The following is a 27211-nucleotide window of genomic DNA, read 5'->3' on the forward strand; positions in this document are numbered from 1 at the left end:
CAGTATAGTAATTGCATAGATTTACAACAGTGCCATTTCAGAGATTCATGGATGTTGCAGTGGGCTCTAAAACATGAGACTGACTGGTTTGAAATATTTTGGATAGTTTATGTCAGTCAGGTAAAGAACTTTCAGGGCTACAAAACATGTGCAGACTCAGAGAGGCTCTTGCTTTCTGAGAGTTCACTAATTCATAGCAGCTGAAGTGATGTGTATGCTTTTAAGTGTTTTTCATTCAAAGCAGTATCAAAGCTCTATAGGGGGTTAGCTACCACAGCCTACATTGACTTTTGATCTGGAATTATGTTTTATGGAGCCAGCAACTCTCACGCAAGGGATTCACTGAAAAATCAAACCATATGTGCTGTAAAATGCTCAAAATTTATTAATCATAATTTCTTTGTTTCTTAAGGAACAAAAATAAAATAATATTCAAAAACAAAAGAAAATATACCATACCCAGACAACATGACAGAGAGTAAGAAATGGGATAACATTAATTCTGAAAGAAATTACCCAAAAAAAAATCAGTTAAAAAAAAATAATAAATAGCAGTGGTTCAAGTTTTAGAGCTTCCTAGGAAAGAATTTACAATTATTATTATTATTATTATTATTATACTTCTGTTTTAAAAAATCCTTCATATGCCTCTGTTGGCAAATACATATATATATATATATATTTCTTCTGTAAACAGTTAACCACATAACAAAACAAAATAAAAAAAAAAAATCCATATTTTCATGCAGCTACTATGCTGATGGTGTTATGTAAACAAAAAGTAGTGTGCAGCAGCTTCTCACAATAGGATTTTTTTCCTTTTCCTCACAAAACCATGTAGGGAAATATGTCCATCATAAATTGTTCAAAATATTGAAGTTTATAGTTTTGAAAATATATTGCTTTCTGCACTCTAAGTTTTCCTCAACAAAAAAAAAGAAAGAAACATAGAAGCAGAGGGTACAGTTTTCCTTGGGCTTGGTTTGTTTTCTGGATTTGTCTTTTGATTTTTCTCTGTGAACTGGAATGAAAATGTCATGAAAAGTCCAGCACTTCTCAGAAGACAAATGAACAGAAAATGTCAAGATGAACTTGTGCTGTACTTCTCAAGGTATAAAAGAAAAGACATAGAAAACAATGGGAGATATATTGATAATGAAAACTGAAATTCTGTAGACAGACATACTGGAAATTTATGCAGAAAACATCTGTTCATCCAAAATTTTAGCTGCTCTTGACACTTTTGTATTTTTTGAAGTTTCTTTATTTAGTCTTATGCTCAACCCTTGTTTGAGGACTTGTCTCTAGTTCTAATTTTTGACATTCGCTTGCTCCTGAGAGGTCTTTGTCTGCTGTGTCTGCTGTTGGGTGTTGTCCTGGGTAATGCACTCAGCACCCACACAGCTGCATTGCTCCACGTAGGTGTAGGAGTGATCGAGGGAGGTTCCATCACTGCACGTCAGAGTCACCTTCCTTTTGCTGGTCTTGATTTCCTGACAACACGAGCATTTGTGCACCATTGTGTTTGTTGTTTGAGAGTATCTGATTGAAAAAAAACAATGAAAGAGAGATTCAGAATTCATGTGAGAAATAACACTGCCCCTCCCACCCATCACAAAACATAACCAGAAGTTGTGTGCTTGCGTGTGGGATTATTGCTCAATATTACCATTCTTACAGTATTGTGGTGAAATAAGGTAAATTGCTCCTCATTGTAAAAACTGATGACTCTAAGTCTTCATTAAGGCACAGAAAAAGTAAAGAATTATTCCAGATCACATAGTGAGCCGGTCCAGTGAGAGAATAATAAGAAACAAATAACCTCAGTTTTAAATGGGCAAAATGAAAATTCGGGTCCATTCTCTATGACACTGAACAGGCTGTTAAACACTGCATCTCGAGGTAATCAAGCTAGCACAATGCCATGTTAATTAGCACAATGGAAACAGTTGATGACTGGGTGAATGTTGAGAACATCAGAAAAACACTTGTGATTTGTTTGATGTAACTGGTGTAAAGAGTAGAAGACAAGAGGCCACAATTATATTTCATGCCACTTACCGTGAGTAAGCATCACAGCTGCCTTCACAGTATGTTATCTCGACAGGTGCAAGAGATACACAGCCATTATAGTTGATGACAGTAGTCATATTGTGCTTCATACAAACTGAGATCATCACAAAGCAAAGGAAAATAGGTTAAAATACATCTGCATATAAATAGATAGCTGTGTACAGATATGATAGTTTGCAACTGAAAACTAAGGTGGGTGGAGCTGGAATAGGAAACTAAGCCTTTCTTTTAATTGTTGAGGGCCAAATGAAGACTTGCTGTTTGTGTTATCAGTGGATGAAACTTTCCCTTTTTCTAATGCAATTTGGTGCAGGATGCAGAAATTAAAAGAGCAGTACTGTGGCAACTGCTCAATGCACACCCATCTCTGAGAACTGGCTTTGCTTTCCTCTGTGAAGAGAATGTATCTATGGAAATTGGAGAATAGTCATAGTCCTTACCCTCCCATAAAAAAAGCCAGCATTTAACATTGGAGGGTGGGAAAGTTCTCCATCTGTTTCACAAGGACCTAAAACACACAGTGAAAATGTCCTGTTCCTGTTTTTTTTCACCTGTTTCCTTTTTTCACCCCAGTGAAGCAGTGAACCCAAACCTGGTCAGTTCACCTCTTCTGTCTATGCACCCATTGTGCAAAATGGGCTAACAGACCTAATATGGCACATAGAATCAGTACTTTTAATAAAATTATTATTACTTACGTTTCGGTATTCTTCGGCACACTAAACAGCAGCCATCATCTGATAATCTGACATCCTCCTTAAGTGGGAAACACAAAAAGATAACTCAGATTTCATATCTGCATACTAAAACAGACTTTCCCTGGTTCTTAATTTTCTCTGGCACAAGACACTGTGTATATTTTTGCATACAAGTAATCTAATTTCAAGCAAGGTGCAATATTAAGGACATATCATTAATATTAATAAGAGTTATTTGAAAGTTGAGCTGGAGGAAAACCCTCAGTTTAGTAGTATAATTTCAGCAAGCAATAAAGCTAGTAGCATGTGTAAGTCAAAATATTGTGACCAGAGTCTGAAGAGGTGAAGGATTATTACAGACAGGGTAACACAATGAGTGAAATAACTGACTTGCCACAGGCTGATTTTTGCTTCTAGGTCACTTCCAAAATAATATGTCTCTAATGTCCAATCCTCAGTGAGGATTGATATATCACTCATTTTAATTTGGAGTTGCTTTTCTGAGATAAAATTTAACTGGGACCAGGTTCAGAGAGGATAAAAGGAAAGCTACTTCCTGCATGATACTTCTGCTATTTTCATTGGACACCATGATCCTTCGATCATTGGTGTTAGGCATTGCAACCTTTCCAAAAATGAGAGCTGGTAGAACAGTACTTACTGGATCACACTCATCAGGGTTAAAGGCAGGACAGCTTGCCTTTTTGATGACTTGAACGAACTGGTCACCATGTTTTTCACATGTGTAAACAGTACAGTTATCACCAGGTGGATTCCAGTATTCTCCGTCCTGAAAGGAGTCAAAATTAAAGCAAATTAAAATCTTATATAAAAATGAAACAAAAGCCCCCCAATGGTTTATTGTTGCTGTGTATAGTATTTTGATTATTCTGAGCAACTTCCTTGAATTTCATCTGATAATTATTTGCCATATTATCATACTGCTATTAAGTGTTTTTCATTAACCAAGTGAAAAGGCTCTATTTTTATCTGGATATAGATGTGGTTTTTGTGTGAATAGTGTAAGTATGTGGACTCATTTGGAAAGAATAATTTGCATTTCAGTGGTTTTGTCATTAGAATTTATGGATGCGTCAAAATGCCTCCACAGATAAAATTATCCTTTGAGCAAAATAAGTGCTACAGTTTCAGAACTGGAGGCAAACAAAAGCCCATTGCTTTCACCTATGTATTTTGCTATGTTGATTTCTGAAAACCATTGTTCAGTATAATATCACAGTTGCTTCCAGAAGTCTTAGAACTGGTATTTTGTGGTGTAGGATATTGTTTAAGCTGTGTGGAGACTGTCCAGTCCCTGCCTAGGTAGGAATTTGTCTAATATGAGAAAAGATGGAGGAAATAAATGTGACAAATACAAGGAGAGGAAAGAATGGAAAGACTAGCAGAGCTCCCCAAAAGTGAACTAAACCAGAGGTAATTACATGGAGCACGTGTGTGATGTTGTCTCCCACAGTCACTACACAAGCTGCTGCCTTGCACGTGCCACAGCACTGTCCAGGTTCCACTGTGTATTTATAGCCCTGTTTTGAAAGAAATGGAGAGAGAATGGCATTAATTCAGGTCACAGACCTTAGTGCGTGGTTACTGGAGCTGGGTGGGGCAGGGATTTTTGAGAGCAGTGCAGCACTCACCAGCGGGCAGTAGGTGTCACAGACCACAGGCTGGCACCTGACTGTGGGCTGCTGAGGCTTTGAGGGAGAGGATTCAGAGCAGGTACATTCTTCACAGGGGCCTGATGGAATGGTAGCTCCAGGCTAGGGCAAGTTTGGAAAAACCCATTATTAGTCAGTTAAAACATGCTGCTGTGTGCATACATGTCACAGGAAATACAAAGATGAACTGTGTATAGGCTAAGCTATCCACAAATCTAAGCTATCCATAAATACAATTTTGGTTGTTTTATTTAAGCAGAGATTCTGATTTGGTAATATCAATTTTGGAATCAAATTCTGCAGTTGTAGAAAGGAGAGCCGAAAATGCTTGTGCGTGTACAGAGAGTATTAACCTCAGTGAAATAATGAATAATGCTTTATCTCAGGCCTTCCTACAAGATATGGACCATGACAAGTATCTCAAAAACACTGCACTGTGAACTATTTGAAGTTGTATTTTTATAATGAGTAACTCTGGGTACTTACTGCATAATAGGTTTCGTTGACTACACAGCCTTGTCCTGTAAAGAAGGAAGTATAAGTTTTAAGAGGCAGAAATGCATGAAAAAAACTTCTGCTTTGTAGGTCTGTGGCAGCAGCTTTAAAACACTCATTGACAACAAGGCCCAATATGGTAACACAGATAATTTGCATCTCTCCCATAAGGATTTTGTAACTTAGAAAAATACAGCAGCAAATGAAGAGGGTGCACAATACTCACTGCATTCAAAGACAGGACAGCAGGTTCCAGGTGGCATTACTGTGATTATTTCCTGTCCCTCTAAGCACTGGGGTGTGATGCCAGGGCAGAGGCTTGTGTTGCAGTCTGGTTCATGTAAGAGAATATAGAAAATAATAAGCTTAGAATTTTTGAATTGAAGCAGTTTTGTTTTACATAAACTTCTGATGTTTCCCCATGGGGTAGATATGGTGCTTACACAGAATAGTTTAATGACTAATTCAGTCTATGTGCCAAGGTATTTTCAATGTGATCAGGCTTTTCCATAACCTTTGTAAAACAAAACACTGAGAAGAACAGAGTGGTAATTGTTGGAAAGAGATAATTTCAAAGATAAATTTGTACCAATGGGGAAATCTAATGTCTCTCTGGTCTGACAACTGGTTCTGGAATTTTTTGAGCAATTTTTAAGTAGTCAGAACTATTTTTTAAAGTTAATTTTCCTAATACTGGTCTTTGAAATAGAAAATGTTTTGGATGGTTTTTGAATATTATTTCAGATAGTGGCAGTATTAAAGGCTTTCAATGTTAAATTATAGATGATTTTCAGCTACTTTATGTCTAACAATAGAACATCTTTTAGTCTTTAAATTTGTTATCTTCAGGCATTTACTGTATGCTCTGCAAGAGGGCTCTAAAAAGCGGGATGAGGGAGAAAAGCATTATGACATCAATGCAAAGTATTAAAAAATGAGAAAGACTGCTGTAGTTTCCTAAAATTAATATAGCATATTCCCCATTATAAAGAACTAGAAGAGTACTTACAGCACTCAGTTCTAGTGCAGCATGGATCTTCTGGTATCGGTATCTGAACAGGTATGTAGCCTGGTTCTTCACAAAATACTTGCTGTGTCAGAGAACATTCATGTTTTGTGCACTTCACCTTAAGAGTGTTTTTGTCACAGACACATTCCTGGCAGTCTTTTGTCCATTTTTCTCCTGGCTAAAAAAAAAAAAAAAAAAGAAAAACACAGACAAAGGAAAGAAAAAAAAAATCAAATGTAACAGTAAACTGAAATAATTTTATTTGCTTCCAGTTGACGTATTCATGCATATAGTGATAACTGATTATATTGGCTTTTTCATATTTTAGATTTTGTAGGAGACCCTCAAACTGCTTATTAGGGGAAGATATTGGAGTCCACTAAAGGTTCTAAGTTCACAAAGCTCTTGCATTCTATTTGTTAATAGCGCTAGTGTGAGTTACAGGAGTTCTAAAAGAGAAGTGATTGAACCTTGCATACATTTTTGAATAAGAAGTGATCATATGGCGTACTCATTTTCACATTAGGTTGCTGATTTCTGTGCAGCTGAGGAACTAAGAATGCAGGCTATGAATGTGATAAGTAACAGGTACATTTTGTTATCCATCTTCCCTCTCATTTCTAGTAATTTTAGTGAGCCAAACTTGTGGAAATAAAATAAGCATATATGTCTAACTTCCACTACTACTATCTCTCTTTTTTTCTGTCTTTTTTAAAGTTTTTTTTCTGTGTATGAGGTTATTGAAATAATATTTTATCACTTTTTACTGTTGAATTTCTTAGGGGTGCTCTAGCACTTATTACTTTTATGGCTGAAAGTGAACAAATATTTGTGACAAAGCTTTGGTTTAGCGGAACACTAAATATAATCTTGTTTCACTTGTCTGTGCTCATAAAGCCACACTCATGATACTCACCCATCTGGACATTCCATTTGGTTCTCTGCAGACTGGAAAGAAAAAGAAAAAAACAGACAAACAAATGAATGGGTATTTACACCACTGAAAACTCACAAAGGTGTACATACATGCAGTTTCAAATAAAAATACTGTGAAGATAAAGCTAACAAGAAAGTGAATATGCAGACTAGTTTTGCTGAACTGTAGAATTCTACCATCTTGGTGGGTCTTACATAAGGAAGGATGATGGAAAAAAAGGTAATATTGACTATTATTCAATTTGTAATTGGGGACACTTAGGGAGGCTGATTTGCAATGATCTGACCATGTAGAAGATCACTATAGAACTCAGGCCTCCTGACTAACAATCCCAATCTGTTTATTCCCCAAACTAGCTACAGATGACTTACCACATTCAGAGACACAGATGTTGCTTTCTGCATGCAAGAGTGTCATTCCTTCAGGACAGAAACAGCCTTCAGTTATTCCATAACCAGGACGCTCATAGCTGGAATGGGAAGAATATATGTGTTTGAGTACAGCACTTTGGTGGTGAGACAGGGGGCAGAGCAGCATATTGTGTCAGATACAAGACAAAAAATTTACACTTTCCAAAGGGCAACAGGAAGCACGTGTTCCTAGAGCTGATTGGTATTTATAAAACTTGAATAAATTAGTGAAATTCACAACACATTTCATTATGAAATAACTCAAATTTCTAAGGAAAGTAGATAGATAAGAAAAATACAAACAGATGTTTCAGGGTGGGCTTTTTTGTTTTTCCATACCTTTGGTCACAGTTAACTGGATTAATAGGCCCGCATGGCTTGTATACCAAACTTGATGGACAGCTAAATGCTGTATGGAAAAAGACAAAAAAAAAAAAAAATAATAATTGACAGTAGATGTATTTTGTATTCAAATTACTATAGCTTTGCTTCCTTCATCTGCAGCTTCTGTGAGAAGGACCCCACTGGATTTTTGTAGACAGTAACCGAGTGTCTGATATAAGGCATGTTTAGTGAATAAAACACTAATTTCTAGCATTTATCACACACATTTTGAGTCCTGCAATACTTACGACATGTGTTGTTGGTCATTCCTCTCCAGTCAATGCAGACACCTCTAGCAGCACACTCTGTTGCATATATCTCCAAACTTGAACACTGCATGAATTCATCATCTATGCGACATCCATCAAAAACACAGCCTTTGAAAAATGGTTCTGGTGGTATCACAGTATGACATTCTGCAAAAACCCTGCAGATAGTAAAGAAAGCAAACCCCTTCTATGTTAATGAGCCATTATACAAAGTCTCTTCCTGTCAGACAACACTTTCCAGTTAATAGCGTGTGACTCTGCTTGAGAAAGAAAGGTATAAGAAACAAAACCCTAGGAATGGCCAATAAGCTGGGAGATAGAGTCAGGAAAGATTAAGAAATCTGAAGTACCTTTTTTTTCTAAAGATACTAATGGTTGTAGTATTTCTGTATGTGTACACAACTTTTTAGCAGTCTGACACCAGAAATTTAGTGTGAAAGGCAACTGCACCAGATTGAGCAAAAAGGAATGAAAAAAAGTAGCAATAGAAAACTCACACATAAAATAGCTCCAAACTTATTAGATACTACAGAAAGTATGTGTAAGAGGGCCTTTATAAAGAACTTGTCGAAAAAAAGCTTTTGTCAGCCTACACAGGTAGAGGAAATATTTCAGGAAAACAAACCTTTGTGCTTTTTGAACTCCCTGTTTTAGCTAAAATGTACAAAGAATGAAGGACATTTCTCAGCTGTTTGTGTCTGCTCTCTTTACCTGTTTGGTAACTGGGTTCTATTATGATTTGTACTGAAGACACTGTTCAAATTCAGTGTTCAGTCTTTGCTTAATAGTTAATGAGCATACTCTGGAAGTATTGCATCTAGGGAGTATTGATTTTAGTGCTTGCTGCATCCCTGGTTTTCTGACTTTACCTCTCCTTGCTCACTTATCTTTGGCATGCAAGTCGTTAAGGCAGACCAGTTTCTTTTGCAAAGGCCTTTTATTACATATATTCTGTTATTAAGCTGACACTTTCAGCTGTTATCACATGCTAAAGTTATAGCTATTATTCTTCTTTTAAGATACTGAGATAGTTTTGTCTAGAAAAAATGAATTTGTTTTCTTACTCGCTCAAGATAAGCTTGCAGAGATGAGGTGTTTGACATTGCGGCTTTGGCGGAGGTGTGGTTATAGTTGGTGGTACTGGTATTCCATGGCAGTCCTTGTTGTTGTCAACAATCCAGTGATGAGCCATTTGGGGACAGGAGGAAATGATCTTACCACTTGGTAAGCGGCATTCATCCTCTATATTGTTTGTACATGTTCCTGGAAGAGACAAGCTGGGTAAGTCTCATAGGCCACGTCAGAGATGCACAATACATTCCTGGGCTGATATGTTTAGGTGTGACATGCTCACGAAATGCATATTTTGTCTTGCTTCATAGGGAGTGCTTTCTCTAGTTACATGAACTTTAAGTTATGGAAAAACATATGAAAAACGCCAACCCCTAAGAAATATTGAGCTTTTGACATCCTACAGAAGTCGAAGAGCAGAACTGTACTTATTTCCATTTACTGCTGTTTAAAAATTTCTGTAACTTGTAAGACTGCATAGCCGGAGGGGGTGAGCATAACCAAGGTAGGGGTGGGGAATGAGGACCCCCTCCAAACTGTGCGTTCTTCTTACCACATTGTCCTTCAGTGTTGTTGCCAAATTTGCTGTATGGGAGCTTCACAGAGAAAATCAGACCACTAAAGGTGATAACAGCACCAATTTCTTCTATTTCAACAATCATATTGATGCCAAGAGTGGAGAAAGAAATGCCATCTTTTTTGAAGCCTGGTTGAACAATCTTTTTGTTGAAGTACATCTGAATGCAGGGTTAAAAAAAATAACAAAAGAAAACACCACATCAGAACAAGTACTACTTCTGCCTGATTGCTGTAAATAATGTATTTTCTAATCTTCATAATTATGCATAACTCCATATTGTTGTTCATCACATCCAGTGTCCATTGGCATCCTAATGAAAGCATATATTTGCATTGATGTCTTGACTTGTATTGCTATAATGTGTTAATAATCTAAGCAGCTTCTACATATTCTGTTCATGCTGATAGTATACCAATTCACAGTATTCTAAGCCTATAAATCCAAGTATTTTAATTGTATCCCTTATGATTATGTGTATTGGAAACATTTTTCATATGGAAATGAGTGGTAGTTCTGTAGTTTAACTACAGAAATATCCCTGCCATTGTTATGTAAAAACTTTGCCAGATAACCACACCATCCCTATATTATATAGTAATTGACATCAGAAGTGCTGTCTGAATTCAAAATTAAGTCAGATGCCCTTAGTGCCAGTTTTATGTAGTAGTGATCGTATTTATTTGTTAAACTTTTCAGTTTGTAACCAGTATCTTATATGAGCTAATAAGGGCAAACATATTTGCCTAATAGTATTTTGTCAGAAGTTATTCTGAAATTCTCTTCTCACTGAATCAGGCTAAATCATGAGTTAAAATTGTCAGTTACTGTTTTCTTTCACAGGGAATCACTGGAACCAACATGCTGCTAACTAAGAATTTGGCATGGCACTGTTAGGCAAGAGTGCCTATTCAGACACTTTTCTCCCTTTCTGTTGATTCTCTAATCAACTAATAGATTCTCCAGCATAAGAGGGGGACTATCTTTTCATTTTCATTGGTTTGCCAACCCCACTTTGGATCATGAAGATGAGGTGAGTGTCTAAATCAACCTTTTTCTTCAGCTATATCATTTTCCACAGTAGGAAACTGAAGGGGGAATCATGTTAGTTCTGACTGGTGTCTGAAGATCCTTATGTGGAGAAAGCATTCCTAGTCATCCAGCAAAAAAGGGATACATATCCATCTTCCCCCCAAAAGAAGACTCCTGCTTTCGACTTGCACTTGTGTTTCTTCAGTGTTTGTTTACATAAGTGTATGGCACAACTGGTACCAGTTTTCATGAAATACAAATTTTGTATTTAGCATCCAGTGCAATACTTCTTTTCCTCCCCAGTGATACGATCTGCCCTTATCACCTCCACGATGTGATATTCTAACAGACTATCTCAGAATAGCATCAGTAAGGCTTATGGACACTATTTCTTTTTTGTGAAAATAGAAAATAGAATATTTACCACATTAGTCATCACACCATTCATGAGTTCACGAGTCAGCACCACTTCAGCAGATTTGTAGAAAATAAGAATGGATTTAGGGCAGGAGAGTCCATCTTTTGCATCGCAGTAATAATTGTCAATGTAAACACGGAAGTTGTCATATCTAGGGACAATCTGTTTCACCAGGACGTAAGTGCAGTTTTCAAGGAAGGTATAATAGGTTCCATCAAAAGTAATGTAATGAGGATCACCCCATCCACTACACACACCTGGTACAGAGAAAATATTTGGAAGATTAAGATGAGAATTTATGTAGAAGAAAATTTAAAAACTGAAGATACTACAATTTATAGAGCAACCCTAAGAAATGAAAATGCCCATATAATCTGTGTGAAGTTCAGCTTTTGTTTTTTTTTTTCCAGATGTCACTCCTGAATCTATTGGTACTTACATTGACACTCATATCGGTAACAGCATCCATTTTCATCAGGTACCAGCATTGGTGGATATTTGTTTGCACAGGTAATTTCCTTTACAGGTGGGCAGTGCGTTGGTACTACGTCTATATCATTGTCTCCATTACAGATGACTTCCGTACAGTTGGATAATTTGAATCTCTCTCCAGGCTGAAAAGTGAAGAAAAAACTTTTGTCACAAAACTCTGCAAACAGGCATACCTTCACTCCTCTTCTTAGAACTATGCTGTAATGTTTCCAGTAATGGTGCTGTTGGAAAGGAAAGCAGTATGTGGTACTTGTCTTCAATTTGTGGTCTTAATGATATTTAATGGCAACTAGAGGTTTTTAAAACTCTCACCATGTTATGGGGGATAGAAAAGTAAGCTTTTTCTAAATCTAAAACAAAGACTAAAGTGAAATTTTTCACTGATAGCTTTTTAATATCTATAGCTTTTTTATATATTCATATTTAGGAACAAATATTATCCAGGATTAATTTTTAAATGCTAAAAGGAAGTGGAAACATGAACTACACTTGTTTCTTCTGCATGAAGAGCTCTTCTGAGGCTTTGGGGACATGTATTAGGTTACAGGAACTGATTTTCTCTATTCTGTTACAGTATGCTTGAAGGTCAACAGAGAAAACAATAAATAAAGTTTAAAGGAGTAGAGATAAAAGGGCAGGAGAAGAGAAACAGATACAAGCCTTTACTATATCTCTAAATGTTTCCCATTAGTGAGAAAATAAGATCCACAAGAAAAATCCTTCTATTATGTCAGTGAGAACATACCTTACATATGCAAAGCATCAAAGAATTTTATAAACAATAACAACAAAAGAATACTGTAACTTCCTTTAGCAGTATAAAAAACTAAAATTCAGAAAAAAGAAAATATTATGCCCTGAAGATTGCCCATCATTAGGGCAATCAGTATATGGAAGGTTTAAAGACTACAAACTGTTCCAATTCGGTACCATACAAAAAATGATACTATATACACAGTGAAAAAAATAACACAAAAATTACGTACTTGTAATGGAGGGTACATAGTGGAAACACAGCCATGAAAATGAGCACTAGTAGAGGTGGGAGGCAGAGGAACTGATGTTGTTACTGGTGACCACTCAGAGGAAGTAGTGGCTGGTGAAGTTACGATGTTACAATGTACACTATGTCGTTCAATATTACATGTCGGGCTGCAGATGGCATACAACCTGCATCCTTCACTATCCACTCTGTTGTAAATCAAGTCACCTATACACAAATGAACACGAAAAAAAATCAAAACCATAAAAAAAAACCTTAAAATATTAAGGAAACAAAAACTACAAATATTTACATAAAAATGAAAAAAAATATATACAATAAAAATACAAAAGAACAAAATGGGAAAAAATAGAAATACATAGAAAGGTTCTAAAAACAAATGAACTAACCTGGTGAAAAAATAGCATCACCAATCTTGCAGAAACATGGTGTAGTTGAAATGTGAGATGGAGAAGTTGTAAAGACAGGCGGACTTGGGGGAATAACGGTGGATGTGCTGATGGTGGTCGAGGGGGAAGAGAATGGGCAGTTGTAGTTGGGGGTGCAGCAGAGCACGCGGATCCTGTAGTTGAGGCACATCTTGAACTTGCCCGTCTGGTCCTCGTTCTTGCACACCAGTCCAAAGTGGACGTCGCACTGCACGACCTGTCCCACCTGCTGGATGGGTACGTCGGGGTAGTCCTCCGCCTGGCACTCGATCTGCTTTGGCTGCCGGCAGACTCGCTTGCCGGCGGCGCGGATGTGCTGGTAGGTTTCAAAGTCTCCCTGGTTGGGCCCCGAGGAGGGGAAGTCGACGTCGAACCATTCGCTCCAGGTACACACTTCAGGTTCACAGGTGGTGGTGGTTGACGTGGTGGTGGTGGTTGTGCTCGGCGTAGAAGGGCTGGTGGTGGTGATTTCCGTGGAGGTGGGACTCGTGGTGGTGGAGATGTAGGGCTTGGTGGTATGGACGAAGGCGGAGGAGGGGAGCGTTGTGGTCGTGGTGCTGAAGGGAGTGGGGATTGAGCAGTTGTAGTTGGGAGTGCAGCAGAGCACGCGGATCCTGTAGTTGAGGCACATCTTGAACTTGCCCGTCTGGTCCTCGTTCTTGCACACCAGTCCAAAGTGGACGTCGCACTGCACGACCTGTCCCACCTGCTGGATGGGTACGTCGGGGTAGTCCTCCGCCTGGCACTCGATCTGCTTTGGCTGCCGGCAGACTCGCTTGCCGGCGGCGCGGATGTGCTGGTAGGTTTCAAAGTCTCCCTGGTTGGGCCCCGAGGAGGGGAAGTCGACGTCGAACCATTCGCTCCAGGTACACACTTCAGGTTCACAGGTGGTGGTGGTGGTTGACGTGGTGGTGGTGGTTGTGCTCGGCGTAGAAGGGCTGGTGGTGGTGATTTCCGTGGAGGTGGGACTCGTGGTGGTGGAGATGTAGGGCGTGGTGGTACGGATGAAGGCGGAGGAGGGGAGCGTTGTGGTCGTGGTGCTGAAGGGAGTGGGGGTTGAGCAGTTGTAGTTGGGGGTGCAGCAGAGCACGCGGATCCTGTAGTTGAGGCACATCTTGAACTTGCCCGTCTGGTCCTCGTTCTTGCACACCAGTCCAAAGTGGACGTCGCACTGCACGACCTGTCCCACCTGCTGGATGGGTACGTCGGGGTAGTCCTCCGCCTGGCACTCGATCTGCTTTGGCTGCCGGCAGACTCGCTTGCCGGCGGCGCGGATGTGCTGGTAGGTTTCAAAGTCTCCCTGGTTGGGCCCCGAGGAGGGGAAGTCGACGTCGAACCATTCGCTCCAGGTACACACTTCAGGTTCACAGGTGGTGGTGGTGGTTGACGTGGTGGTGGTGGTTGTGCTCGGCGTAGAAGGGCTGGTGGTGGTGATTTCCGTAGAGGTGGGACTCGTGGTGGTGGAGATGTAGGGCGTGGTGGTGCGGACGAAGGCGGAGGAGGGGAGCGTTGTGGTCGTGGTGCTGAAGGGAGTGGGGGTTGAGCAGTTGTAGTTGGGGGTGCAGCAGAGCACGCGGATCCTGTAGTTGAGGCACATCTTGAACTTGCCCGTCTGGTCCTCGTTCTTGCACACCAGTCCAAAGTGGACGTCGCACTGCACGACCTGTCCCACCTGCTGGATGGGTACGTCGGGGTAGTCCTCCGCCTGGCACTCGATCTGCTTTGGCTGCCGGCAGACTCGCTTGCCGGCGGCGCGGATGTGCTGGTAGGTTTCAAAGTCTCCCTGGTTGGGCCCCGAGGAGGGGAAGTCGACGTCGAACCATTCGCTCCAGGTACACACTTCAGGTTCACAGGTGGTGGTGGTGGTTGACGTGGTGGTGGTGGTTGTGCTCGGCGTAGAAGGGCTGGTGGTGGTGATTTCCGTGGAGGTGGGACTCGTGGTGGTGGAGATGTAGGGCGTGGTGGTATGGACGAAGGCGGAGGAGGGGAGCGTTGTGGTCGTGGTGCTGAAGGGAGTGGGGTTGAGCAGTTGTAGTTGGGAGTGCAGCAGAGCACGCGGATCCTGTAGTTGAGGCACATCTTGAACTTGCCCGTCTGGTCCTCGTTCTTGCACACCAGTCCAAAGTGGACGTCGCACTGCACGACCTGTCCCACCTGCTGGATGGGTACGTCGGGGTAGTTCCTCCGCCTGGCACTCGATCTGCTTTGGCTGCCGGCAGACTCGCTTGCCGGCGGCGCGGATGTGCTGGTAGGTTTCAAAGTCTCCCTGGTTGGGCCCCGAGGAGGGGAAGTCGACGTCGAACCATTCGCTCCAGGTACACACTTCAGGTTCACAGGTGGTGGTGGTGGTTGACGTGGTGGTGGTGGTTGTGCTCGGCGTAGAAGGGCTGGTGGTGGTGATTTCCGTGGAGGTGGGACTCGTGGTGGTGGAGATGTAGGGCGTGGTGGTGCGGACGAAGGCGGAGGAGGGGAGCGTTGTGGTCGTGGTGCTGAAGGGAGTGGGGGTTGAGCAGTTGTAGTTGGGGGTGCAGCAGAGCACGCGGATCCTGTAGTTGAGGCACATCTTGAACTTGCCCGTCTGGTCCTCGTTCTTGCACACCAGTCCAAAGTGGACGTCGCACTGCACGACCTGTCCCACCTGCTGGATGGGTACGTCGGGGTAGTCCTCCGCCTGGCACTCGATCTGCTTTGGCTGCCGGCAGACTCGCTTGCCGGCGGCGCGGATGTGCTGGTAGGTTTCAAAGTCTCCCTGGTTGGGCCCCGAGGAGGGGAAGTCGACGTCGAACCATTCGCTCCAGGTACACACTTCAGGTTCACAGGTGGTGGTGGTGGTTGACGTGGTGGTGGTGGTTGTGCTCGGCGTAGAAGGGCTGGTGGTGGTGATTTCCGTGGAGGTGGGACTCGTGGTGGTGGAGATGTAGGGCGTGGTGGTGCGGACGAAGGCGGAGGAGGGGAGCGTTGTGGTCGTGGTGCTGAAGGGAGTGGGGGTTGAGCAGTTGTAGTTGGGGGTGCAGCAGAGCACGCGGATCCTGTAGTTGAGGCACATCTTGAACTTGCCCGTCTGGTCCTCGTTCTTGCACACCAGTCCAAAGTGGACGTCGCACTGCACGACCTGTCCCACCTGCTGGATGGGTACGTCGGGGTAGTCCTCCGCCTGGCACTCGATCTGCTTTGGCTGCCGGCAGACTCGCTTGCCGGCGGCGCGGATGTGCTGGTAGGTTTCAAAGTCTCCCTGGTTGGGCCCCGAGGAGGGGAAGTCGACGTCGAACCATTCGCTCCAGGTACACACTTCAGGTTCACAGGTGGTGGTGGTGGTTGACGTGGTGGTGGTGGTTGTGCTCGGCGTAGAAGGGCTGGTGGTGGTGATTTCCGTAGAGGTGGGACTCGTGGTGGTGGAGATGTAGGGCGTGGTGGTACGGACGAAGGCGGAGGAGGGGAGCGTTGTGGTCGTGGTGCTGAAGGGAGTGGGGGTTGAGCAGTTGTAGTTGGGAGTGCAGCAGAGCACGCGGATCCTGTAGTTGAGGCACATCTTGAACTTGCCCGTCTGGTCCTCATTCTTGCACACCAGTCCAAAGTGGACGTCGCACTGCACGACCTGTCCCACCTGCTGGATGGGTACGTCGGGGTAGTCCTCCGCCTGGCACTCGATCTGCTTTGGCTGCCGGCAGACTCGCTTGCCGGCGGCGCGGATGTGCTGGTAGGTTTCAAAGTCTCCCTGGTTGGGCCCCGAGGAGGGGAAGTCGACGTCGAACCATTCGCTCCAGGTACACACTTCAGGTTCACAGGTGGTGGTGGTGGTTGACGTGGTGGTGGTGGTTGTGCTCGGCGTAGAAGGGCTGGTGGTGGAGATGTAGGGCGTGGTGGTACGGACGAAGGCGGAGGAGGGGAGCGTTGTGGTCGTGGTGCTGAAGGGAGTGGGGGTTGAGCAGTTGTAGTTGGGGGTGCAGCAGAGCACGCGGATCCTGTAGTTGAGGCACATCTTGAACTTGCCCGTCTGGTCCTCGTTCTTGCACACCAGTCCAAAGTGGACGTCGCACTGCACGACCTGTCCCACCTGCTGGATGGGTACGTCGGGGTAGTCCTCCGCCTGGCACTCGATCTGCTTTGGCTGCCGGCAGACTCGCTTGCCGGCGGCGCGGATGTGCTGGTAGGTTTCAAAGTCTCCCTGGTTGGGCCCCGAGGAGGGGAAGTCGACGTCGAACCATTCGCTCCAGGTACACACTTCAGGTTCACAGGTGGTGGTGGTGGTTGACGTGGTGGTGGTGGTTGTGCTCGGCGTAGAAGGGCTGGTGGTGGTGATTTCCGTGGAGGTGGGACTCGTGGTGGTGGAGATGTAGGGCGTGGTGGTGCGGACGAAGGCGGAGGAGGGGAGCGTTGTGGTCGTGGTGCTGAAGGGAGTGGGGGTTGAGCAGTTGTAGTTGGGGGTGCAGCAGAGCACGCGGATCCTGTAGTTGAGGCACATCTTGAACTTGCCCGTCTGGTCCTCGTTCTTGCACACCAGTCCAAAGTGGACGTCGCACTGCACGACCTGTCCCACCTGCTGGATGGGTACGTCGGGGTAGTCCTCCGCCTGGCACTCGATCTGCTTTGGCTGCCGGCAGACTCGCTTGCCGGCGGCGCGGATGTGCTGGTAGGTTTCAAAGTCTCCCTGGTTGGGCCCCGAGGAGGGGAAGTCGACGTCGAACCATTCGCTCCAGGTACACACTTCAGGTTCACAGGTGGTGGTGGTGGTTGACGTGGTGGTGGTGGTTGTGCTCGGCGTAGAAGGGCTGGTGGTGGTGATTTCCGTGGAGGTGGGACTCGTGGTGGTGGAGATGTAGGGCGTGGTGGTGCGGACGAAGGCGGAGGAGGGGAGCGTTGTGGTCGTGGTGCTGAAGGGAGTGGGGGTTGAGCAGTTGTAGTTGGGGGTGCAGCAGAGCACGCGGATCCTGTAGTTGAGGCACATCTTGAACTTGCCCGTCTGGTCCTCGTTCTTGCACACCAGTCCAAAGTGGACGTCGCACTGCACGACCTGTCCCACCTGCTGGATGGGTACGTCGGGGTAGTCCTCCGCCTGGCACTCGATCTGCTTTGGCTGCCGGCAGACTCGCTTGCCGGCGGCGCGGATGTGCTGGTAGGTTTCAAAGTCTCCCTGGTTGGGCCCCGAGGAGGGGAAGTCGACGTCGAACCATTCGCTCCAGGTACACACTTCAGGTTCACAGGTGGTGGTGGTGGTTGACGTGGTGGTGGTGGTTGTGCTCGGCGTAGAAGGGCTGGTGGTGGTGATTTCCGTGGAGGTGGGACTCGTGGTGGTGGAGATGTAGGGCGTGGTGGTGCGGACGAAGGCGGAGGAGGGGAGCGTTGTGGTCGTGGTGCTGAAGGGAGTGGGGGTTGAGCAGTTGTAGTTGGGGGTGCAGCAGAGCACGCGGATCCTGTAGTTGAGGCACATCTTGAACTTGCCCGTCTGGTCCTCGTTCTTGCACACCAGTCCAAAGTGGACGTCGCACTGCACGACCTGTCCCACCTGCTGGATGGGTACGTCGGGGTAGTCCTCCGCCTGGCACTCGATCTGCTTTGGCTGCCGGCAGACTCGCTTGCCGGCGGCGCGGATGTGCTGGTAGGTTTCAAAGTCTCCCTGGTTGGGCCCCGAGGAGGGGAAGTCGACGTCGAACCATTCGCTCCAGGTACACACTTCAGGTTCACAGGTGGTGGTGGTGGTTGACGTGGTGGTGGTGGTTGTGCTCGGCGTAGAAGGGCTGGTGGTGGTGATTTCCGTGGAGGTGGGACTCGTGGTGGTGGAGATGTAGGGCGTGGTGGTGCGGACGAAGGCGGAGGAGGGGAGCGTTGTGGTCGTGGTGCTGAAGGGAGTGGGGGTTGAGCAGTTGTAGTTGGGGGTGCAGCAGAGCACGCGGATCCTGTAGTTGAGGCACATCTTGAACTTGCCCGTCTGGTCCTCGTTCTTGCACACCAGTCCAAAGTGGACGTCGCACTGCACGACCTGTCCCACCTGCTGGATGGGTACGTCGGGGTAGTCCTCCGCCTGGCACTCGATCTGCTTTGGCTGCCGGCAGACTCGCTTGCCGGCGGCGCGGATGTGCTGGTAGGTTTCAAAGTCTCCCTGGTTGGGCCCCGAGGAGGGGAAGTCGACGTCGAACCATTCGCTCCAGGTACACACTTCAGGTTCACAGGTGGTGGTGGTGGTTGACGTGGTGGTGGTGGTTGTGCTCGGCGTAGAAGGGCTGGTGGTGGTGATTTCCGTGGAGGTGGGACTCGTGGTGGTGGAGATGTAGGGCGTGGTGGTACGGACGAAGGCGGAGGAGGGGAGCTTTGTGGTCGTGGTGCTGAAGGGAGTGGGGGTTGAGCAGTTGTAGTTGGGGGTGCAGCAGAGCACGCGGATCCTGTAGTTGAGGCACATCTTGAACTTGCCCGTCTGGTCCTCGTTCTTGCACACCAGTCCAAAGTGGACGTCGCACTGCACGACCTGTCCCACCTGCTGGATGGGTACGTCGGGGTAGTCCTCCGCCTGGCACTCGATCTGCTTTGGCTGCCGGCAGACTCGCTTGCCGGCGGCGCGGATGTGCTGGTAGGTTTCAAAGTCTCCCTGGTTGGGCCCCGAGGAGGGGAAGTCGACGTCGAACCATTCGCTCCAGGTACACACTTCAGGTTCACAGGTGGTGGTGGTGGTTGACGTGGTGGTGGTGGTTGTGCTCGGCGTAGAAGGGCTGGTGGTGGTGATTTCCGTGGAGGTGGGACTCGTGGTGGTGGAGATGTAGGGCGTGGTGGTGCGGACGAAGGCGGAGGAGGGGAGCGTTGTGGTCGTGGTGCTGAAGGGAGTGGGGGTTGAGCAGTTGTAGTTGGGGGTGCAGCAGAGCACGCGGATCCTGTAGTTGAGGCACATCTTGAACTTGCCCGTCTGGTCCTCGTTCTTGCACACCAGTCCAAAGTGGACGTCGCACTGCACGACCTGTCCCACCTGCTGGATGGGTACGTCGGGGTAGTCCTCCGCCTGGCACTCGATCTGCTTTGGCTGCCGGCAGACTCGCTTGCCGGCGGCGCGGATGTGCTGGTAGGTTTCAAAGTCTCCCTGGTTGGGCCCCGAGGAGGGGAAGTCGACGTCGAACCATTCGCTCCAGGTACACACTTCAGGTTCACAGGTGGTGGTGGTGGTTGACGTGGTGGTGGTGGTTGTGCTCGGCGTAGAAGGGCTGGTGGTGGTGATTTCCGTGGAGGTGGGACTCGTGGTGGTGGAGATGTAGGGCGTGGTGGTGCGGACGAAGGCGGAGGAGGGGAGCGTTGTGGTCGTGGTGCTGAAGGGAGTGGGGGTTGAGCAGTTGTAGTTGGGGGTGCAGCAGAGCACGCGGATCCTGTAGTTGAGGCACATCTTGAACTTGCCCGTCTGGTCCTCGTTCTTGCACACCAGTCCAAAGTGGACGTCGCACTGCACGACCTGTCCCACCTGCTGGATGGGTACGTCGGGGTAGTCCTCCGCCTGGCACTCGATCTGCTTTGGCTGCCGGCAGACTCGCTTGCCGGCGGCGCGGATGTGCTGGTAGGTTTCAAAGTCTCCCTGGTTGGGCCCCGAGGAGGGGAAGTCGACGTCGAACCATTCGCTCCAGGTACACACTTCAGGTTCACAGGTGGTGGTGGTGGTTGACGTGGTGGTGGTGGTTGTGCTCGGCGTAGAAGGGCTGGTGGTGGTGATTTCCGTGGAGGTGGGACTCGTGGTGGTGGAGATGTAGGGCGTGGTGGTGCGGACGAAGGCGGAGGAGGGGAGCGTTGTGGTCGTGGTGCTGAAGGGAGTGGGGGTTGAGCAGTTGTAGTTGGGGGTGCAGCAGAGCACGCGGATCCTGTAGTTGAGGCACATCTTGAACTTGCCCGTCTGGTCCTCGTTCTTGCACACCAGTCCAAAGTGGACGTCGCACTGCACGACCTGTCCCACCTGCTGGATGGGTACGTCGGGGTAGTCCTCCGCCTGGCACTCGATCTGCTTTGGCTGCCGGCAGACTCGCTTGCCGGCGGCGCGGATGTGCTGGTAGGTTTCAAAGTCTCCCTGGTTGGGCCCCGAGGAGGGGAAGTCGACGTCGAACCATTCGCTCCAGGTACACACTTCAGGTTCACAGGTGGTGGTGGTGGTTGACGTGGTGGTGGTGGTTGTGCTCGGCGTAGAAGGGCTGGTGGTGGTGATTTCCGTGGAGGTGGGACTCGTGGTGGTGGAGATGTAGGGCGTGGTGGTGCGGACGAAGGCGGAGGAGGGGAGCGTTGTGGTCGTGGTGCTGAAGGGAGTGGGGGTTGAGCAGTTGTAGTTGGGGGTGCAGCAGAGCACGCGGATCCTGTAGTTGAGGCACATCTTGAACTTGCCCGTCTGGTCCTCGTTCTTGCACACCAGTCCAAAGTGGACGTCGCACTGCACGACCTGTCCCACCTGCTGGATGGGTACGTCGGGGTAGTCCTCCGCCTGGCACTCGATCTGCTTTGGCTGCCGGCAGACTCGCTTGCCGGCGGCGCGGATGTGCTGGTAGGTTTCAAAGTCTCCCTGGTTGGGCCCCGAGGAGGGGAAGTCGACGTCGAACCATTCGCTCCAGGTACACACTTCAGGTTCACAGGTGGTGGTGGTGGTTGACGTGGTGGTGGTGGTTGTGCTCGGCGTAGAAGGGCTGGTGGTGGTGATTTCCGTGGAGGTGGGACTCGTGGTGGTGGAGATGTAGGGCGTGGTGGTGCGGACGAAGGCGGAGGAGGGGAGCGTTGTGGTCGTGGTGCTGAAGGGAGTGGGGGTTGAGCAGTTGTAGTTGGGGGTGCAGCAGAGCACGCGGATCCTGTAGTTGAGGCACATCTTGAACTTGCCCGTCTGGTCCTCGTTCTTGCACACCAGTCCAAAGTGGACGTCGCACTGCACGACCTGTCCCACCTGCTGGATGGGTACGTCGGGGTAGTCCTCCGCCTGGCACTCGATCTGCTTTGGCTGCCGGCAGACTCGCTTGCCGGCGGCGCGGATGTGCTGGTAGGTTTCAAAGTCTCCCTGGTTGGGCCCCGAGGAGGGGAAGTCGACGTCGAACCATTCGCTCCAGGTACACACTTCAGGTTCACAGGTGGTGGTGGTGGTTGACGTGGTGGTGGTGGTTGTGCTCGGCGTAGAAGGGCTGGTGGTGGTGATTTCCGTGGAGGTGGGACTCGTGGTGGTGGAGATGTAGGGCGTGGTGGTGCGGACGAAGGCGGATGAGGGGAGCGTTGTGGTCGTGGTGCTGAAGGGAGTGGGGGTTGAGCAGTTGTAGTTGGGGGTGCAGCAGAGCACGCGGATCCTGTAGTTGAGGCACATCTTGAACTTGCCCGTCTGGTCCTCGTTCTTGCACACCAGTCCAAAGTGGACGTCGCACTGCACGACCTGTCCCACCTGCTGGATGGGTACGTCGGGGTAGTCCTCCGCCTGGCACTCGATCTGCTTTGGCTGCCGGCAGACTCGCTTGCCGGCGGCGCGGATGTGCTGGTAGGTTTCAAAGTCTCCCTGGTTGGGCCCCGAGGAGGGGAAGTCGACGTCGAACCATTCGCTCCAGGTACACACTTCAGGTTCACAGGTGGTGGTGGTGGTTGACGTGGTGGTGGTGGTTGTGCTCGGCGTAGAAGGGCTGGTGGTGGTGATTTCCGTGGAGGTGGGACTCGTGGTGGTGGAGATGTAGGGCGTGGTGGTGCGGACGAAGGCGGATGAGGGGAGCGTTGTGGTCGTGGTGCTGAAGGGAGTGGGGGTTGAGCAGTTGTAGTTGGGGGTGCAGCAGAGCACGCGGATCCTGTAGTTGAGGCACATCTTGAACTTGCCCGTCTGGTCCTCGTTCTTGCACACCAGTCCAAAGTGGACGTCGCACTGCACGACCTGTCCCACCTGCTGGATGGGTACGTCGGGGTAGTCCTCCGCCTGGCACTCGATCTGCTTTGGCTGCCGGCAGACTCGCTTGCCGGCGGCGCGGATGTGCTGGTAGGTTTCAAAGTCTCCCTGGTTGGGCCCCGAGGAGGGGAAGTCGACGTCGAACCATTCGCTCCAGGTACACACTTCAGGTTCACAGGTGGTGGTGGTGGTTGACGTGGTGGTGGTGGTTGTGCTCGGCGTAGAAGGGCTGGTGGTGGTGATTTCCGTGGAGGTGGGACTCGTGGTGGTGGAGATGTAGGGCGTGGTGGTGCGGACGAAGGCGGAGGAGGGGAGCGTTGTGGTCGTGGTGCTGAAGGGAGTGGGGGTTGAGCAGTTGTAGTTGGGGGTGCAGCAGAGCACGCGGATCCTGTAGTTGAGGCACATCTTGAACTTGCCCGTCTGGTCCTCGTTCTTGCACACCAGTCCAAAGTGGACGTCGCACTGCACGACCTGTCCCACCTGCTGGATGGGTACGTCGGGGTAGTCCTCCGCCTGGCACTCGATCTGCTTTGGCTGCCGGCAGACTCGCTTGCCGGCGGCGCGGATGTGCTGGTAGGTTTCAAAGTCTCCCTGGTTGGGCCCCGAGGAGGGGAAGTCGACGTCGAACCATTCGCTCCAGGTACACACTTCAGGTTCACAGGTGGTGGTGGTGGTTGACGTGGTGGTGGTGGTTGTGCTCGGCGTAGAAGGGCTGGTGGTGGTGATTTCCGTGGAGGTGGGACTCGTGGTGGTGGAGATGTAGGGCGTGGTGGTGCGGACGAAGGCGGAGGAGGGGAGCGTTGTGGTCGTGGTGCTGAAGGGAGTGGGGGTTGAGCAGTTGTAGTTGGGGGTGCAGCAGAGCACGCGGATCCTGTAGTTGAGGCACATCTTGAACTTGCCCGTCTGGTCCTCGTTCTTGCACACCAGTCCAAAGTGGACGTCGCACTGCACGACCTGTCCCACCTGCTGGATGGGTACGTCGGGGTAGTCCTCCGCCTGGCACTCGATCTGCTTTGGCTGCCGGCAGACTCGCTTGCCGGCGGCGCGGATGTGCTGGTAGGTTTCAAAGTCTCCCTGGTTGGGCCCCGAGGAGGGGAAGTCGACGTCGAACCATTCGCTCCAGGTACACACTTCAGGTTCACAGGTGGTGGTGGTGGTTGACGTGGTGGTGGTGGTTGTGCTCGGCGTAGAAGGGCTGGTGGTGGTGATTTCCGTGGAGGTGGGACTCGTGGTGGTGGAGATGTAGGGCGTGGTGGTGCGGACGAAGGCGGAGGAGGGGAGCGTTGTGGTCGTGGTGCTGAAGGGAGTGGGGGTTGAGCAGTTGTAGTTGGGGGTGCAGCAGAGCACGCGGATCCTGTAGTTGAGGCACATCTTGAACTTGCCCGTCTGGTCCTCGTTCTTGCACACCAGTCCAAAGTGGACGTCGCACTGCACGACCTGTCCCACCTGCTGGATGGGTACGTCGGGGTAGTCCTCCGCCTGGCACTCGATCTGCTTTGGCTGCCGGCAGACTCGCTTGCCGGCGGCGCGGATGTGCTGGTAGGTTTCAAAGTCTCCCTGGTTGGGCCCCGAGGAGGGGAAGTCGACGTCGAACCATTCGCTCCAGGTACACACTTCAGGTTCACAGGTGGTGGTGGTGGTTGACGTGGTGGTGGTGGTTGTGCTCGGCGTAGAAGGGCTGGTGGTGGTGATTTCCGTGGAGGTGGGACTCGTGGTGGTGGAGATGTAGGGCGTGGTGGTGCGGACGAAGGCGGAGGAGGGGAGCGTTGTGGTCGTGGTGCTGAAGGGAGTGGGGGGTTGAGCAGTTGTAGTTGGGGGTGCAGCAGAGCACGCGGATCCTGTAGTTGAGGCACATCTTGAACTTGCCCGTCTGGTCCTCGTTCTTGCACACCAGTCCAAAGTGGACGTCGCACTGCACGACCTGTCCCACCTGCTGGATGGGTACGTCGGGGTAGTCCTCCGCCTGGCACTCGATCTGCTTTGGCTGCCGGCAGACTCGCTTGCCGGCGGCGCGGATGTGCTGGTAGGTTTCAAAGTCTCCCTGGTTGGGCCCCGAGGAGGGGAAGTCGACGTCGAACCATTCGCTCCAGGTACACACTTCAGGTTCACAGGTGGTGGTGGTGGTTGACGTGGTGGTGGTTTCCGTGGAGGTGGGACTCGTGGTGGTGGAGATGTAGGGCGTGGTGGTACGGACGAAGGCGGAGGAGGGGAGCGTTGTGGTCGTGGTGCTGAAGGGAGTGGGGGTTGAGCAGTTGTAGTTGGGGGTGCAGCAGAGCACGCGGATCCTGTAGTTGAGGCACATCTTGAACTTGCCCGTCTGGTCCTCGTTCTTGCACACCAGTCCAAAGTGGACGTCGCACTGCACGACCTGTCCCACCTGCTGGATGGGTACGTCGGGGTAGTCCTCCGCCTGGCACTCGATCTGCTTTGGCTGCCGGCAGACTCGCTTGCCGGCGGCGCGGATGTGCTGGTAGGTTTCAAAGTCTCCCTGGTTGGGCCCCGAGGAGGGGAAGTCGACGTCGAACCATTCGCTCCAGGTACACACTTCAGGTTCACAGGTGGTGGTGGTGGTTGACGTGGTGGTGGTGGTTGTGCTCGGCGTAGAAGGGCTGGTGGTGGTGATTTCCGTGGAGGTGGGACTCGTGGTGGTGGAGATGTAGGGCGTGGTTGTACGGACGAAGGCGGAGGAGGGGAGCGTTGTGGTCGTGGTGCTGAAGGGAGTGGGGGTTGAGCAGTTGTAGTTGGGGGTGCAGCAGAGCACGCGGATCCTGTAGTTGAGGCACATCTTGAACTTGCCCGTCTGGTCCTCGTTCTTGCACACCAGTCCAAAGTGGACGTCGCACTGCACGACCTGTCCCACCTGCTGGATGGGTACGTCGGGGTAGTCCTCCGCCTGGCACTCGATCTGCTTTGGCTGCCGGCAGACTCGCTTGCCGGCGGCGCGGATGTGCTGGTAGGTTTCAAAGTCTCCCTGGTTGGGCCCCGAGGAGGGGAAGTCGACGTCGAACCATTCGCTCCAGGTACACACTTCAGGTTCACATGTCGTGGTAGTTGGATAGGTTGTCGTTTTTGCTGTTGTGCTGGTTGTTGTGTAAGTTGTTGTTTGTGTTGTGGGTTTTGATGTTATTCTAGTATGTATGAATTCTGTTTTTGGTTGAGTTGTGTGTTTCGTTGTTGTCTTGTGCTTTGTTTGTAAACTTACTGTAGTCGGTACTATTTCAGAAGTTGTACTTGGAGAAAATGTAGTTGCTTGTGTTGTAGTGACGCTTTTCGTTGTTGTTTCACACGGTACCGTTATATTTATGCAGCATTTAAATCTCAATTCATAATTATAGCAGATGGGTGGCAGTTGATCTTTATTGTAACATTTCAGTCCTTCTTCTGTGTTACATGTTATGTGTTGCTCTAGTAGAGGATATGGTGTATTAGGAAATCGCACTGCTCTACATTCCACATCCTTTCTGTTCTCGCACACTTTGTATCCATTATTTTCAATGTTCTGAATGGTATCAAAATCTCCATCATTGTAACCTGATCCTGGATAACTGACGTCGTACCATCTTGACCAGTAACATTTTTCTTTGAAACAAAGAGGAATTGTAGAAGGTGATGTGGTGAGAGGTGGTGGTGTTGTAGTTGTAGCTGTTGGTTCTTCCGTAGTTGAAGTTGTAGTAAATGTGTATGTTGTTTCAGTGGATGTTTCTTTTGGAGTTGGAGTTGTGACCGGGGTTGATGTCCTGAAAGGTGTTGTGGAAGAGCATGGTACAAAAACACAGCAGAGGATTCTGATTTCATAGTTGTTGCACATTGTTGAAATTTGATCCTTGTTGTAACATATAAGCCCTTGTGTTGTACTGCATTCTACTTTTTGGCCAAGATCTTTCAGTGGTATATCAGGGAACTTTTCTGCTCTGCATTCAACAGCCTTTGGGGCTTGACAGATTTCATAACCTTTTCCTCGTAAATCATCAAAAGTTTCAAAATCTCCCCCATCATAGCCAGGGGTTTGTAGATTCCCGTCATACCATTCTGACCAGTGACACACTTCATGGACGCATACTGATGTAGTTGGTGACACTGTGAAGGAGAAAAAAAAAAAAAAAGAAGACCATGAAATTTAGAATGCATTCCTGCAGATACCTTTTTTTTTCTTATTTTTCATGGGCTGACAATTTTCCTAATGTCATTTTTCTTCCATCATGCTCCTATAGTGCATCAGTTTATTATACATATAATTTAGTATGTTGTAGAATGGAAAATCTATCACCCAACAATTTAATGTAGTGGCACGCTTAAACTGTCACTTCATAAAATACTAATTATGTGTTACAAGGTGCTGAATTAAGTTTCAGGTCTAATTTTATACTGGAAAAAACCCAAGTCTCACTT

At 48.3% G+C, this 27211-nt stretch overlaps 1 protein-coding gene across 1 annotated transcript in view; it reads right to left on the minus strand.

Annotated features, from left to right (window-relative positions):
- Positions 1-362: 362 nt before the first annotated feature.
- The window catches only part of MUC5AC (mucin 5AC, oligomeric mucus/gel-forming), a 48501-nt gene continuing 21652 nt past the window's right edge, over positions 363-27211 (minus strand). The window contains exons 31-50 of the mRNA XM_056492404.1: positions 24676-26899; positions 12931-24602; positions 12525-12748; positions 11486-11660; positions 11053-11303; positions 9573-9756; positions 9013-9211; positions 7928-8106; positions 7635-7704; positions 7257-7354; positions 6865-6896; positions 5949-6126; positions 5166-5270; positions 4931-4965; positions 4424-4546; positions 4214-4312; positions 3433-3561; positions 2772-2829; positions 2062-2167; positions 363-1542 (exon numbers count right to left, since the gene is read on the minus strand). Of these exons, the coding sequence (XP_056348379.1) occupies positions 1311-1542; positions 2062-2167; positions 2772-2829; positions 3433-3561; positions 4214-4312; positions 4424-4546; positions 4931-4965; positions 5166-5270; positions 5949-6126; positions 6865-6896; positions 7257-7354; positions 7635-7704; positions 7928-8106; positions 9013-9211; positions 9573-9756; positions 11053-11303; positions 11486-11660; positions 12525-12748; positions 12931-24602; positions 24676-26899 (16373 nt within the window). The 3' untranslated portion in view covers positions 363-1310. The remainder of the gene's footprint in view (positions 1543-2061; positions 2168-2771; positions 2830-3432; positions 3562-4213; positions 4313-4423; positions 4547-4930; positions 4966-5165; positions 5271-5948; positions 6127-6864; positions 6897-7256; positions 7355-7634; positions 7705-7927; positions 8107-9012; positions 9212-9572; positions 9757-11052; positions 11304-11485; positions 11661-12524; positions 12749-12930; positions 24603-24675; positions 26900-27211) is intronic.

The sequence above is a fragment of the Oenanthe melanoleuca genome, chromosome 5 (genome assembly GCF_029582105.1).
Source record: "Oenanthe melanoleuca isolate GR-GAL-2019-014 chromosome 5, OMel1.0, whole genome shotgun sequence".
Taxonomy (NCBI): domain Eukaryota; kingdom Metazoa; phylum Chordata; class Aves; order Passeriformes; family Muscicapidae; genus Oenanthe; species Oenanthe melanoleuca.